At 31.7% G+C, this 15,197-nt stretch overlaps 1 protein-coding gene across 1 annotated transcript; it reads left to right on the plus strand.

The window, feature by feature from the left end:
* Window positions 1-13,949: 13,949 nt before the first annotated feature.
* On the plus strand, window positions 13,950-15,069 carry LOC107619515 (uncharacterized). Its single transcript, XM_016321813.3, has one exon. It carries the CDS (start codon window positions 14,144-14,146, stop codon window positions 14,771-14,773), a length of 630 nt encoding a protein of 209 aa, XP_016177299.1. The 5' UTR covers window positions 13,950-14,143; the 3' UTR covers window positions 14,774-15,069.
* The last annotated feature ends 128 nt before the right edge of the window (window positions 15,070-15,197 follow it).

Below are 15,197 nucleotides of genomic sequence, written 5' to 3' on the forward strand. Positions count from 1 at the left end.
GAGTTGATCATGCAAACATCTTTAATCATTTGGGATGAGGTGCCAGTGACAAATAAATATTGCTTCGAAGCTGTAGACAGAAGCCTTCGTGATATTATGAAAAGTGTCTGAGAAGAATTGTCAGCAAAGCCTTTTGGAGGGATAACTACTGTGTTAGGAGGTGATTTCAGGCAAATTTTGCCAGTTATTCCCAAGGGTGATAGACAAGACATCATTCAAGCATGTATTAATACTTCTTATCTTTGGCAAGTTTGTGAGGTTCATTCACTATAACAAAATATGAGGTTAAAGGTAGATAATTTAGATTCTGCATCAAAAGAACAGATGAGACACTTTGCAAATTGGATTCTTGACATTGAAAATGGAAAACATTGCCCATATAGTGGAGAAGCATGGGTAACAATAGATCTAGACTTGATGATTGAAAATACTGATAGTGGTGTTTGCTCTATTGTTGACAACATATATCAAGATTTAGAGGGTCATGTTGGATAATCAAATTTTTTTGTGCCTAGAACAATCTTAACTCCAACAAATGAGACAGTTGATCTAATAAATGACCATATATTGGAAAGGATACCAGCTGAAGAAAACATCTATTTCTCTTCTGATTCAATTTGTAAAGTGGATTTTCATGTTGAAGATCAAGACCTACTTTATCCAACAGAGTTCCTTAACACGCTTAAATTTCCAGGATTTTCACCACACACACTAAGGTTGAAAAAAGGCACTGCAATAATGCTTCTTGAAAATCTAAACCAAGGCTCTGGATTATGCAATGGCACAAGACTAAAAATCACACAGCTTGTAAAATGGTTTATTGAAGGAGAAATTTTGACTGGTTCAAGTGTGGGAGAAAAAGTCCTAATTCCAAGAATTACATTGTCTCGCTCCTTCAGAATCTAAATGGCCATTTGTCTTAAAAAGGAGGCAATATCCCATATCACTATGCTTTGCTATGATAATCAATAAAAGTCAAGGACAATCCCTTCAACATGTTGGGCTATACCTCCCAAAGCAAGTATTTACTCATGGACAACTATACGTCGCCATGTCAAGGGTCACAACTAGAACCGGTCTGCGTATTCTCACCGCTGACGAAGACCAACCAACAGACAACACAATCTTAAATATTGTGTATAAGGAAATTTTGTAGTAGCCTTTCTACAATTTATACAACATTGAGGTAATTTTATATAAGAAATATTAATATAGTTAACCTATCCTTTATCTTTTTATTCATAAACTTATTCTTTACCAGTCGTTTATGCTTGCAGTACTTGATTCCATATCAATGGAATTTCAACAAACTCATGATAATATATCTTTTATAAAGTAAGTCATCTCTTAAATATTGTGAATCAATGAGTAATTTCATACCAAACTCCTTTGAACAAACTTGCGATAATATATTTCTGTATAAGTAATCAGTTTCTTACGTCTAGACTAATGTTTATATTTCTTTCTTTTAAAATCCCTCATACATATTTTCTGTGAAAATGGTTGTATCTACAGGTATAACACGCTTCAGAATAAGGTCGACCTCCACAATGCTCTAACTGGTCCAAAAATTGAATCTCAAGACTTCTTTTTAGACATTGCACATATAAGCATGGGTTGAATTTAAGGATATTTTTTCCTCTTAGCTTTGTATACTTCTAAATTTATTTATATATTATGCTACAGTTTTTTTTTTTTACAAAATTCTTAATCACATAATTTATAAATCATAATTTAAACCACTTAAAAGTAGTCTCTGAAATTTATGTAATATTCTTAATCACATATAACAATCTAAATAGGTCAAAGTTGCATTTAAAAACTTATAATAATTTATTAGTTAGTAAATAAATTTATATCATTATTATTGCATATTACTTCACTAACGACTATAGAAATATATATTTAAATGTGACAATATCAATTATAAATGTAGTAAAATTGAAAAAGAAATAGTGGTATAAATATGTGTATGTATAATCTCCTATTTTGCTTACATTTTTTCTTTTTTTTTTTTCAAAAAAAATAAACATACCTAAATAAAAAATATACGTAATAATGACAATATATTAAAAAGTATATACAAGTAATAAAAAAGTATAAACTATAAGTAATAAGTATATTCAGCGCTGCCATTATTTCAACGAACGTAGATCTCAACTTTGGATCTCTACAATACAAAAAGAGTATCATATAGTCACACCAAGCATCATGTTGTATTTCATTCATGTAGCTAAAGTATTCTAAAACTTTCTAAAGCTTAAATATTTGCAAGGACATCGCTGTATATACCAAACTATTTCGACAAATTCTTATAGTCTAGAAGTTTTCGATTAAGTCCATATAATATACAAATATTTTTCAATCAAGCCTTTTTAGATTAAAAATTTCGAAATCAAATTTGTAACCTATTAAGATATTAAATCTATATCCCTATATTTATTATATCTTACTGTTATAAATAATACAACAAATTTATAACACCAATAATTAATTTATTAATTTCTATAAATTAAATCATTAAATGTAATAAATATCCATATAACAAATGTCATAATAATTTTATTAATCATAATAAATTTTACGTTACAAATATTCAAATTTTATACTATTTGAACTACTTATATAAGTCTCTAATCACTATTCTTTCAGATAACATCAAATGTAGCATAAGAAATTTCTTTCCAAACTACACAACATCTCAAAGTTACTCAATAGAGCATCATTCATTAGACAATCTCACCAAACAAACAAACAATTAGTATATCAAAGTTTGCGTGATTCGTCTATGGAAAACATTAACACCCAAAAATGAAGAGGAGCCTCTTTACTTAGAAATGATTATATTAGATGAAAAGGTACAAAACAAATAGATTTATTGTATTTTTAAATTGAATTTACGAAAAAAATACTTTAATTATTTTATTTTTTATACTTTTTATATTATTTTATAATATTTTTTATATAATTGTATTTTAATATCGTTAAAGTTAAACTTCTTCCAATATGCTATTCATTGTTCCTTTTCTAATAATTTAAAAAAAACATAAACGCAATAATTTTTTTAACTAATTGTTAACAATGATTTACTAACACTGCAGGGAACACATCTTTATGTAATTGTGAAGAAAAATATGATGAACAAATTCAAACATTTGTTACAAGAAGGAAAAGTCTATACTATAAAAAATTTAAAAATAGAAGATGCAAATGATTTGTATAGACCAATTAAAAGTACAATGAAAGCAAATTTTTTATTCACAACTATTGTGAAAGAAATCAAAGATCCAATTTTGAAAATTTTCCAACATTATTTTGAATTTGCATCACTTGAGACATTGTTTGACAGAGTGGGTCAAAGAAAAATTTTAACAGGTAATTTCACTTTATACTATTTCAATTATTCTTATTAAAAATAACTTATTAAAAAAAAATTCTACACATTTTTGTTCTTTTTATTGTAGATATCATTGGAAAATTGCATGCACTAGGAGAAGAAGAACAAGTAGATGTTAAAGGAAAACCCACAAAAATACGAAGAATGGAATTGATACTTAAAGAGTAAAAAAAATATACAACCAATTCATTTTTCATTTAGATATATAGTTATTAACAAAATACTATTAATTTTAGGAACATAGTGTTGAAAGTCACGTTGTAGAGAAATCTCTCCATTCAGATAAATAAAGAAATTACAACACAAATTAAGGGCCAAAAAATTATTGCACTCACATCAACATTGGTTAGTGAATACAAATGTATGATCTTTTTCAAAAAATTTAAATTTATTATTTTTTTAGTTCAAAGAATTATATTTTATATAATACATTAATTGAGACAATTCAACACAATTTTATTTATATAACCTATTATATTATAATATTTTAGGTGATTATTCGGTTAGCACAACTTCGAGTACAAAAATCTACATCAATCCACAAACTGAAGAATTCGCACAGCTGACTTATGGGTATTTCATAACTAATAAGTCTCTCAAAAATTAATTCACTTATTTAATTATTCAATTTAACAAATATAAAAAAAACATAAACAGGACTGATCAACATAAAGAAGTAATGGAGATACCAAGCCAAGACAATGCCAACACAAATCTTCAGAGCAGAATGATTAGAAATCGAATAACTATTCAAGATCTAATAGCCATGCAATGGGAATCTGATGATCAGGTATGGCAAAAAAAACTCACAACATGTATCATACATTCATACTTACTCAAAAACCATATACCTAATGATAACATAAATTGAATATTGGAATAGGAAAAGATCTTCACAATTTTAGCAACTATAAACAAAATTGATGATAAATTTGGATGGAACTATGTTGAATGTGAAAAGTGTCATAAGAAAGCATATAAAAAAGGAGACAACTACATTTGTGGCACATGTAATCAAACACCACAATATCCAACTATAAGGTAACTCTATATATTTTTCATAGTCTCATCTAGCAAATTATTAGTTACTAACCCAATACTTATTTTAGGTTCAGAATTCAATTAAAGATTTCAGATCAAAGTGCTACAACAACTTTTGTATTATTTGATGGCGAAGCAAAAAAATTGTTGGGCACAACTGCTTCAAATTTAATCACACTCCAGAAAAGTCATGATATTGAAGCACTATCCCAATTGAAAAACTTGTGCAACTTCACACTTATTTTTGAAGTCAAACTAAATGACTTTAATCTCAAAAAAGGTTCTCAACAATACACTGTTACCAAGACATTTGTTCCAACTAAAAACACTGAACTGCAATACCCATTACAACAAATAAAACAGGTAATACTGAAAAAATCACTTATTCAAGACATCATTTTTATTTCTAATTTAAATTATTCATTGATTATAGGAATCAACTTTGCCAACACTAATATCATCAGACGAAGATCACATATCCATCAAGAGGTTGAGGAGAAAGAAAACGATACAAATTCAAGACACATCTTCGGAGAAAGAACATACATGCAAAGATGGAGCAAACAACACAAAAGAAAGTGCATACAACTCAACAATTTATAAGGAACATGCTTTCACAAAAACCTACGACAGAAAGAATAAAGCAACAACTCTAACAACAACCAATAAAGAAAAAGGAGGACGAGTGCCACATAAGAAGACTAAGTCCATCAATTAAACCAAATGCAAAAATCAAACCACCAAATATAATTGTCACCTTGCACAATTCCAACATCCAAATACTTTGTACTACAAATTTTTTTAAATAAAGCACCTTTTAAATTTATTTTTAGTTTATACATATTTAATTTAATTCTACAAAATATAGCAATTTTTAATATTTATTATACACAAGCATTAATTTACCGTCCCGCGCATCGCGCGGGTCTCATTCTAGTTAAAACAAAACCTGTCGAATAAAAAAGAACTAGCGGTCAAAGACATTTTCATTTGAATGTGCTTATATATACATACATCCACAAAAATTGAGATCCCCTGTTGAACTAGAGTGAGTATACCATTTCGTTCAATAAAAACAAAAGCTTTATCAAGATGGGAAAATCCAATGACTATCTTGGTAATGTTAATGCAAGGAAGCTTTAGTGGAGTTTCAAAGTTTATGTCATCAGAATATGAAAATTTTCAAACAAGTTTAATAAATAAAAAAAAGGTGCAAAGTATTGAGATAATTCTACAAAATAGTAAAGTGAGCATTTTAACCCTTAATCTGAACAAAAAATACATATGTAAAACATTTTAAAAAAATAAAGAAGAGTGTCTTAGGCATATTATTTTTGTATTTTTGTAAAATATCAGAGAAATAGAATGATTGCTTTAATACCTAAAGTGCTGGTCTACAAATGGAGTGGTGTGATTCTTCAATTTAAAATGTATGTCATGAACAATTTTATTCTTGTGAAGAATATTAAAATAGCACAGACAATCCCAAGCCAGTGAATAGTAATATTTTCACATAAGACAACAGTGAATTATGTGCAAGAACCAAACTTTTTGCTGGAAGCCTTTAGGTTCAAAACTATAGTTGAGCTTTTTAATGCTGATAAGATTCACCAAAGCTATTTGTTTGGTATGTTTCTATTCTAATCGATATAAATAATCTTTCTATTTATCCAGTTCGGATGTTCCGGATATATTGTAATGTTCCTTTTTTTTAAGATATAGTAAAAAAGATCCCGGGGACTTGGTTACTACTAAAGGAAAAGAGACAAAACATTTAGAAGTTGTTTTGGAAGACTTAATGTATTATATAAATTGATTTTGCTATTTTCTGATTACAACTTTTTTGGGTGATTCTTTTTTTCATTTGCAAAACACTTTGTTTGCATTTTTCATTTGGTTTGGTAAATTTTTGTAGGCACAACAAGATTGATTGCATTCTGTTTGAGAAGATAGTTGATCAAATACTTTCATATCTTGAGAATGGAAGGGTGAAACCTGTGATTATTTTATTACAATTCGTCAAGACTATACGGTAGAATAGTACATTCTGTATTATTGTTTTACATTAATTTGTGTTAAGAAAATATTTATCTAAGTATGTTTTTGACCAACATATATAATGCATACTAAAAAATTGTATATCATAATGTCAAAATGCTAAAAAAAAATTTCCGTAGAACTACTGAGGTATCAAAGATTCACATCAATTCACAACTAAAAGAGATTGAGGCTTTTAGAAACAAGTTGGTAGAGTCATAATTCTATTATGTGTTTTTAATGAATGTCATTTTATTATTGTGCTTGATGCTATTTGTAAATGTGTGTAGTTAATTAGCCAAATCTCATCACAAAGCAGATGGCCTGTAATTAATGAGCTAATTCAAGATGATGTGGTAGTAAAAACTATTGAACAGACGCTTAATTATAAAAAGGTAAACACTTTTACCATGTGACGCTACTTTCAAGATATGCGCCATTTAGATTGTTGAAACCATTATTGCTAATAAAGCTGGTAAGAAAGACTGGTATTATAAAGTAAAAACTGTTTGAAGAAAGTAGATACTCCCATTACTTGAACCAATTTTGCACTTGTTTTGCTGAATTTTGATACATTATCTATATATTTTTTCACTCATTATTTTTTTTTATTAAAATTTGTGAATCTGCAACTCAAGTTTTCATGAAATAAGTTCTTAATTCTATCGCATCATTTAGTTGAAAATTTATGTGTTATTTTATATATTAGATACGTTGTCTTCTTCTTATACGTAAATGACATTGTTCATTCTCTTTTGAATTTGTGTACTTATTCTGTCTAATTTCGCTGTGTTATCTAATAAATTTCAGTACTTTTTTTGGCAACAATTCAATCTAATAAGTGTAAACATAAATTTATTAAAATAAATAAAATTATAATACAGTACAGACATATTTATTCAAGTCTAATATGAGAAGTAATGTTCCTAAAAAAAACTAAGAGTAACAGAAAAAGAAAAAATAATAATAAAAAGAAAAAATACAGCATTAGAGAAAAAATTTTTATATTTTGTAGCAAAATTTTGGTGTCAAAATTAAAAAAATTTATATATTATTAATTTATTATTAAGAAATTACAGTGCTATTATTTTATAATTTTTGCACAATTTAAAACTTCTCATCATCTTCTTTATCTTCTTATTTTTTTCTTTTTTTTTTACCTTTTCATAATTCTTCTTGTTTTAATTTATTAATAAAAAAAATACACAATACTATAAAATCACATAGAGAAAAAAAAATAGCAATAATATTGTGCAGAGAGTGCAACAATAAAAAAAAATGCCAATAAAAAAGAAGGAACTCCAAAAAGAGGGTGTAGACACACTCTTACTAAAAAACAGATTTTTGTTAAATCTAAAAATTAATTTAATTAGATTCAATTACCAAAAATACTTAGATATGTAATAAGACTCTCCTTTCAATTCAAAAAAGAAAAAAAAAAGGACTATATTTTAACTGCTATATTAACGAATTTAAAATTGCACAGCACAACCATAGAAGTACTGAAGTACACAACAGATTGGAAAATGTCAAAAGTGTTGTGATAAGTATAAAAGTTGAGTTGGATGCCCATTAATGTCTAGACGGCTCAGCTTCTCAATGGTAAATGGCATTAAAGAAATGTTAAAAAAGTAAAGTATGTTACCATTATAAATAGCAGAATGTTATTTTACATTCGTACATACAAAAACAACAGCAATATAATAATATTCTCTTTCTTTCTCTTACTATAAACAAATGCTATTATCTCTCTCTCTCTACTTTTTATACTCCTTTCAATCTTTATATATATATTTATGCAATTCTCTCTCTCTTTACTTTTTATACTCCTTTCTATCTTTGTATATATATATATATATATACATTACAACATATAATTTTATTATATATATATAAATTATTATTGAGCTAATTATTTTAATTTTAGAGTCTTCTATTTATACATCTTTATTATATATATATCTTTTATTTTACAACACGTTATCAGCACGAGACTCTGATCAAATTTTTAGGAAAACTCAGGTAACAAATTTTTCATTATGTCGAAACTCTCTCATCTTGAATTCAATGCTCTTGATATATCTGGAAACAATTATTTATCATGGATATTAGATGCTGAAATCCATCTTGATTCAATGGATCTTGGAGATACCATTAAGGCTGAAAATAATGCATCCCAGAAGGATAAAGCCAAAGCGATGATTTTTCTTCGTCGTCACCTTGACGAAGGACTGAAAAATGAATATCTTACATTAAAAGATCCTGCATATCTTTGGAAAGACCTTGAAGAAAGGTATAATCATCAGAAAACGGTAATACTTCCTCAAGCCCGATATGAATGGACGCATTTGCGTTTACAAGATTTTAAATCTATAAATGAATATAATTCTGCAATGTTTTGAATCACCTCACGAATGAAATTGTGTGGGGAAAAAATAACTGATCATGATATGTTGGAGAAAACTTTCTCAACCTTCCATGCCTCGAATGTGCTCCTGCAGCAGCAGTATCGAGAGAAAGGGTTTAAAAAATATTCTGAGTTGATTTCTTGCCTTCTTGTTGCTGAACGCAATAATGAGTTGTTATTAAAAAATCATGAAGCGCGCACAGCTGGCGCTGCCCCATTTCCTGAAGTAAATGTGGCAAATTACCCCAGAAGAGGTAAATGGCAAGGTTTTAATAATAAGAAAAATTATGGAAGGAAAAAGAATTATGTTCAAAAGAGAGGATCTCACCAGAAGTGGGATAAAGAAAGGAATATCGGGCAGAATAAATCAACCGAGGAGAAGTGTTTCCGCTGTGGTGGAAAGGACCATTGGTCACGTACCTGTCGTACCCCAAGGCACCTAGTCGATCTTTACCAGGCATCTTTGAAAAAGAACGACAAAGGAAAGGAAACAAATTTTGTTTCAAATGATGCTGAGAACTCCACCACTCATTATGATGTATCTGATTTCTTTGAGAATTCTGAAGGAAATATTGGTCATTTAATCAATGATGGAATAGTTTAATATGTGGGATTGTGAAGTATATATGTAAATAAATAATGTAAAGAACTTATTGTTAAGTTTTATTTTCTATGTATTTAAGTTTCAAATATGATGTACATAAATAATGAAATATTAATGTTTATGAATTTTGAAATTATTAAATGTGTCAAATTTTTAAAATAAAATTTCAGTATATGACATTATTTTATGTACAGTGTTTCTTAGAAAAATAATTCTGATCAAGTATTCAATTTAACTGTGCATACTACTCATTTTATTATTTTTTGTTTTTGAAGAGAATGGCAAGGATATGTAATGAAGATGTATGCCTTGCGGATAGTGCAAGTTCACACACTATTCTCAAAAGTGATATATATTTTACCCATCTTGTGCCAAAAGAGGAATATGTTAATACTATTATTGGCTCAGGCAATATGATAGAAGGCTCTGGAAGAGCTATAATTTTGTTTTCTGGAGGAACAAAATTTATAATAAATAATGCACTATTATCTACCAAGTCTCTGAGGAACTTGTTGAGTTTCAAAGATATTCGCCGAAATGGATATCATGTTGAGACGATGAATGAGGAAAATCATGAGTATTTATATATCACAACTCATGATTCAAATAAGAAAGTTATATTAGAAAAATTACCCTCACTTTCATCTGGGTTGTATTATACCAAGATTAGTGCAATTGAATCACATGCCACTGTAAACCAGAAGTTTACTAGACCAAATGAATTCAAAACTTGGCACGACCGTTTGGGTCATCCGGGAACAACTATGATGAGGAGAATTATTGAAAACTCTCATGGACATTCACTAAAGAACCAGAAGATTCTTAAAACTAGTGAATTTTGTTGTGCTGCATGTTCTCAAGGGAAGTTAATTTTAAGGCCATCATTAGTAAAAATTGGATTTGAGTCCTCTGAATTCCTAAAAAGGATTCAAGGTGATATATGTGGACCTATTCATCCACCATGTGGATCTTTTAGATATTTTATGGTCCTAATAGACGCATCTTCGAGATGGTCACATGTGTGCTTATTATCTTCTCGCAACTTGGCGTTTGCGAGATTACTAGCTCAAATTATTCGATTAAAAGCACAATTTCCAGAAAATTCAATCAAAGCAATTCGTCTTGATAATGCTGGTGAATTTACTTTCCAAGCTTTTGATGCTTATTGTATGGCTAATGGAATAAGTGTTGAACATCCAGTAGCTTATGTTCACACACAAAATGGGTTACCAGAATCACTTATTAAGCGCCTTCAATTAATTGCTAGACCCTTGCTTATGAGAACAAATCTCCCAACCTCGGTTTGGGGGCATGCTATTTTACATGCCGCAGCACTTATTCGTTTGAGGCCAACGAGTTATCATCAATTCTCTCCTATACAATTAGCTTTTGGCCAGCAGCCAAATGTTTCCCATTTAAGAATATTTGGGTGTGCGATATATGTTCCCATTGCACCACCTAATCGCACCAAAATGGGACCCCAAAGAAAATTGGGAATATATGTTGGATATGATTCTCCCTCTATAGTGAGGTATCTTGAGATACAAACTGGAGATGTATTTAAAGCTCGGTTTGCGGATTGTCATTTTGATGAATCAAAATTTCCAACATTAGGGGGAGAGAATAAGCTTCCTAAAAAGGAGCTTAGCTGGAATGCATCATCATTGATGCATTTAGATCCTCGATCAGGGCAATGTGAACTAGAAGTTCAAAAGATTATACATTTGCAAAGAATAGCAAATGATTTGCCTGATGCATTTTCCGATACAAAGAAGATAACTAAATCTTATATACCAGCGGAAAATGTCCCAATTCGAATTGATGTCCCAGTAGGACAAGTAGCCACTGAAGCAAATTTACGCCAGAAGCGTGGCAGGCCTGTCGGTTCCAAAGACAAAAATCCTCGAAAGAGAAAAGAGGTAAATAATATTCCTATTGAAAAAGACATAGTAGAGACACCTGCAGTTGTCCAAAATTCTGATATAATGCCAGAAGACGTTCAGGTACCTGAAAATTGTGAAAATGACGAGATCTCGATACATTATGTCTTTACAGGAGAGAAATGGGACCGAAATAAGACAATTGTCAATGAAATATTTGCATATAATGTGGCATTGAATATCATGCATGAAAGTAAGGATCTTGAGCTAAGATCAGTCGAAGAATGTCGACAAAGGAATAATTGGCCAAAATGGAAAGAAGCCATGAAGGCTGAATTAGACTCACTTGCAAAACGTGAAGTCTTTGGACCTGTAGTCCGTACACCTGAAGATGTAAAACCTGTTGGATATAAATGGGTATTTGTGAGAAAACGAAATGAGAAAAATGAAGTTGTGCGCTATAAAGCCCGACTTGTGGCACAAGGTTTTTCACAAAGGCCCGGTATAGATTATGAGGAAACGTATTCCCCTGTAGTGGATGCGATAACATTGCGCTATTTGGTCAGTTTATCTGCATATCATAAACTGCATATGCATTTAATGGATGTGGTAACAGCCTACTTATACGGCTCATTAGATCGGGATATCTATATGAAAGTCCCTGAAGGACTAAAGATATCTAAACCATCCAATGAATATTCGCAAGGGTTATACTCAGTCAAATTGCAAAGATCTTTATATGGTCTAAAGCAATCTGAACGAATGTGGTATAATCGTCTTACTGAGTATCTGGCCAAAAACGGATTCAAGAATGATGATATCTGCCCATGTGTTTTCATAAAGAAAACTATATCTGGGTTCATTATAATTGTTGTGTACGTTGATTATTTAAATATCATTGGGACTCCTGAAGAGATTCCAACAATTATAAAAACTCTAAAAGAAGAGTTTGAGATGAAAGATCTTGGAAAGACTAAGTTTTGTCGCGGCCTGCAGATCGAGCATATAAAAGGTGGGATCTTTATTCATCAAACAACATATACAGAAAGGATCTTGAAAAGATTTTATATGAATAAGTCTCATCCATTAAGTACACCAATGATCGTAAGATCTTTGGATGTGAAAAAGGATCAATTCCGTCCTAAAGAAGAAAATGAAGATATCCTTGGTCCTGAAGTACCATATCTTAGTGCCATTGGAGCGCTAATGTATCTTGCTAATAATACGCGACCTGACATATCATTTGCTGTGAATTTACTAGCAAGATATAGTTCCTCTCCAACCAGAAGACATTGGAGTGGAATCAAACAAATCTTTCGATATCTTCATGGGACGGTTGATATGAGTTTGTTTTATCCCTATGGATCCAAGTCACAATTAGTTGGCTATGCAGATGCTGGATACTTGTCTGATCCACATAAAGGGAGATCTCAAACAGGATACCTGTTCACATATGGTGGTACAGCTATATCATGGAGGTCCACAAAACAGACGATAGCAGCAACCTCCTCTAATCATGCTGAAATACTGGCGATTCACGAAGCTAGTCGTGAGTGTTTTTGGCTGAGGAGTCTGATTCAATATATTCTGTCATCATGTGGACTGATTGATCATAAGATAGCTCCAACTGTCCTGTTTGAAGATAATACAGCATGCATTGCCCAACTTAAGGGTGGATACATCAAAGGTGATAGAACAAATCATATTTCTCCCAAATTCTTCTTCACTCATGACCTTTAAAATCAAGGGACAATTGATGTCCAACAGATCCGTTCAAGTGACAATCTGGCAGATTTATTTACAAAGTCACTTTCAAAATCCTCCTTTGAAAGATTGGTACATGAGATTGGGATGCGCCGATTTCGAAATATTAAATGATGTCGATAAGAGGGGGAGACTGTACTCTTTTTTCCTTGGTCAAGTTTTTTTCCCATTGGGTTTTTCTTGACAAGGTTTTTAATGAGGCAGTTTCCATCATAAAGGATATTGTACTATTTTTCCTTCACTAAGGTTTTTTCCCACTGAGTTTTTCTTTAGTAAGATTTTAATGAGGCATAATCCTAAATGGACATCCAAAGGGGGAGTGTTGTGATAAGTATAAAAGTTGAGTTGGATGCCCATTAATGTCTGGGCGGCTCAGCTTCTCAATGGTAAATGTCATTAAAGAAATGTTGAAAAAGTAAAATATGTTACCATTATAAATAGCAGAATGTTGTTTTACATTCGTACATACAAAAACAACAGCAATATAATAATATTCTCTTTCTTTCTCTTACTATAAACAAATGCTATTATCTCTCTCTACTTTATATATATATTTATGCAATTTTCTCTCTCTTTACTTTTTATACTCCTTTCTATCTTTGTATATATATATATACATTACAACATATAATTTTATTATATATATATAAATTATTATTGAGCTAATTATTTTAATTTTAGAGTCTTCTATTTATACATCTTTATTATATATATATCTTTTATTTTACAACAAAAAGCCTTTTATTTTAATTCTTACTATGAAACTGTTAACTGTGTCTAAGTTAGTTAATCTCTATCCTAATCTTTAAGTATTAACAAAAACAGTTGATATTCTTCACATTTCCAATTTCCCCCATTTTCACAAACACATAGACCCTCCCGAATCTTGATTTTCTAGGGTTACCGTTAGAGACCCACTCACTCAACTCAGCTCAGCTCAGCTCAGCTAAGCTCAGCTCAGCTCACTCGCCACCGTACAGACGAGCTCTTCGCCTCCGTCAAATGCTATTCCGATGAACCCTCCTCTGCCGCCACCGTCGTCGTCATGCAACACCTGCGGCGCCTTTATGCGTGGCGGCACCTTCCTCCACAGCCTCAGCTACCAGGCCAGCAGCCGCCGTTACTGCACCGATTGCCTCCTCAAGAAAAACCACGGTCTCTTCTGCCCTATCTGCTTCCAAGTCTACGATAGAACTCTTTCGCCTCACCTCCGCCTCCTCTGCCTCCGCTGCCCCGCCATCGCCCACCGCTCCTGCGTCACCTCCGACAGTGGACGACCATCGGCGTCCTCTTTCAAGTGTCCGGCTTGCTCCGACCCTAACTTCTCGTATTTCAGGCCGAGACGCGAGGGCGAAGAGCTTGATCCGAAGTCTGCCATGGTTCTCGTTGCCGCGGCTCAAATCTCCGCGGAGTCGTTGAGCAAGGCGGCCGCGGCGTCGCGGCTTTACGCGGAACGGCGAGCCATGGAGGCTGCCGCTGCGAAGAATAAGGCTAGGGAGGCGCTGGAAAGCCTTGAGAGCATTGTGGCGTTGGAGAACGAAGAACAGAAGCAGCAGCAGCAGCAGCAGCCGAAGAAGAAGCAGAAGCAGAAGAAGAAAAAGAAGAAAAAGAAGAAGAAGAAGAAGAAGAGAAATGTCGCTTAACCGAAACGGCTCCCCGCAAATTAAAAGCGTACTCTTTGACTTCGCTTTTGCTATGAAATCATTTTGCAAATAAGATAGAAGAAAAGAAAAGAAAAGAAAAAATGATTAGAATTGTTTCTTGTGATCTTAATCATATTGCTGATTCGGCCTAGATACTGTATTGATAACAGGTTTTGATTAGGGGCTAGTTGATCAGCTTTATGATTTATTCTTTGCATCAGTCAGATATTGAAGCTTCGTACAGTTTACTTTGTCTCTTCCTTATTCAAATTCAGTCTTGGCATGTTAAATACATAGATGGCCTTGTTTACTGATTTTTCTCTAATTCTGAATGTGTTTCTTGGTTTATGAGATATCTGGTTGACAATCTCTTTTTACAAATTAATCTGTTACATCAGGGATGTTAACTCCCAACTCATTTGGC

The sequence above is a fragment of the Arachis ipaensis genome, chromosome B1 (assembly GCF_059453495.1).
Source record: "Arachis ipaensis isolate K30076 ecotype BB chromosome B1, ASM5945349v1, whole genome shotgun sequence".
In the NCBI taxonomy this organism is placed as follows: domain Eukaryota; kingdom Viridiplantae; phylum Streptophyta; class Magnoliopsida; order Fabales; family Fabaceae; genus Arachis; species Arachis ipaensis.

Bases quoted from the DNA above. Each gene is read 5' to 3' on its own strand.
- LOC107619515 (XM_016321813.3), top strand. From the start codon at position 14,144: ATGAACCCTCCTCTGCCGCCACCGTCGTCGTCATGCAACACCTGCGGC.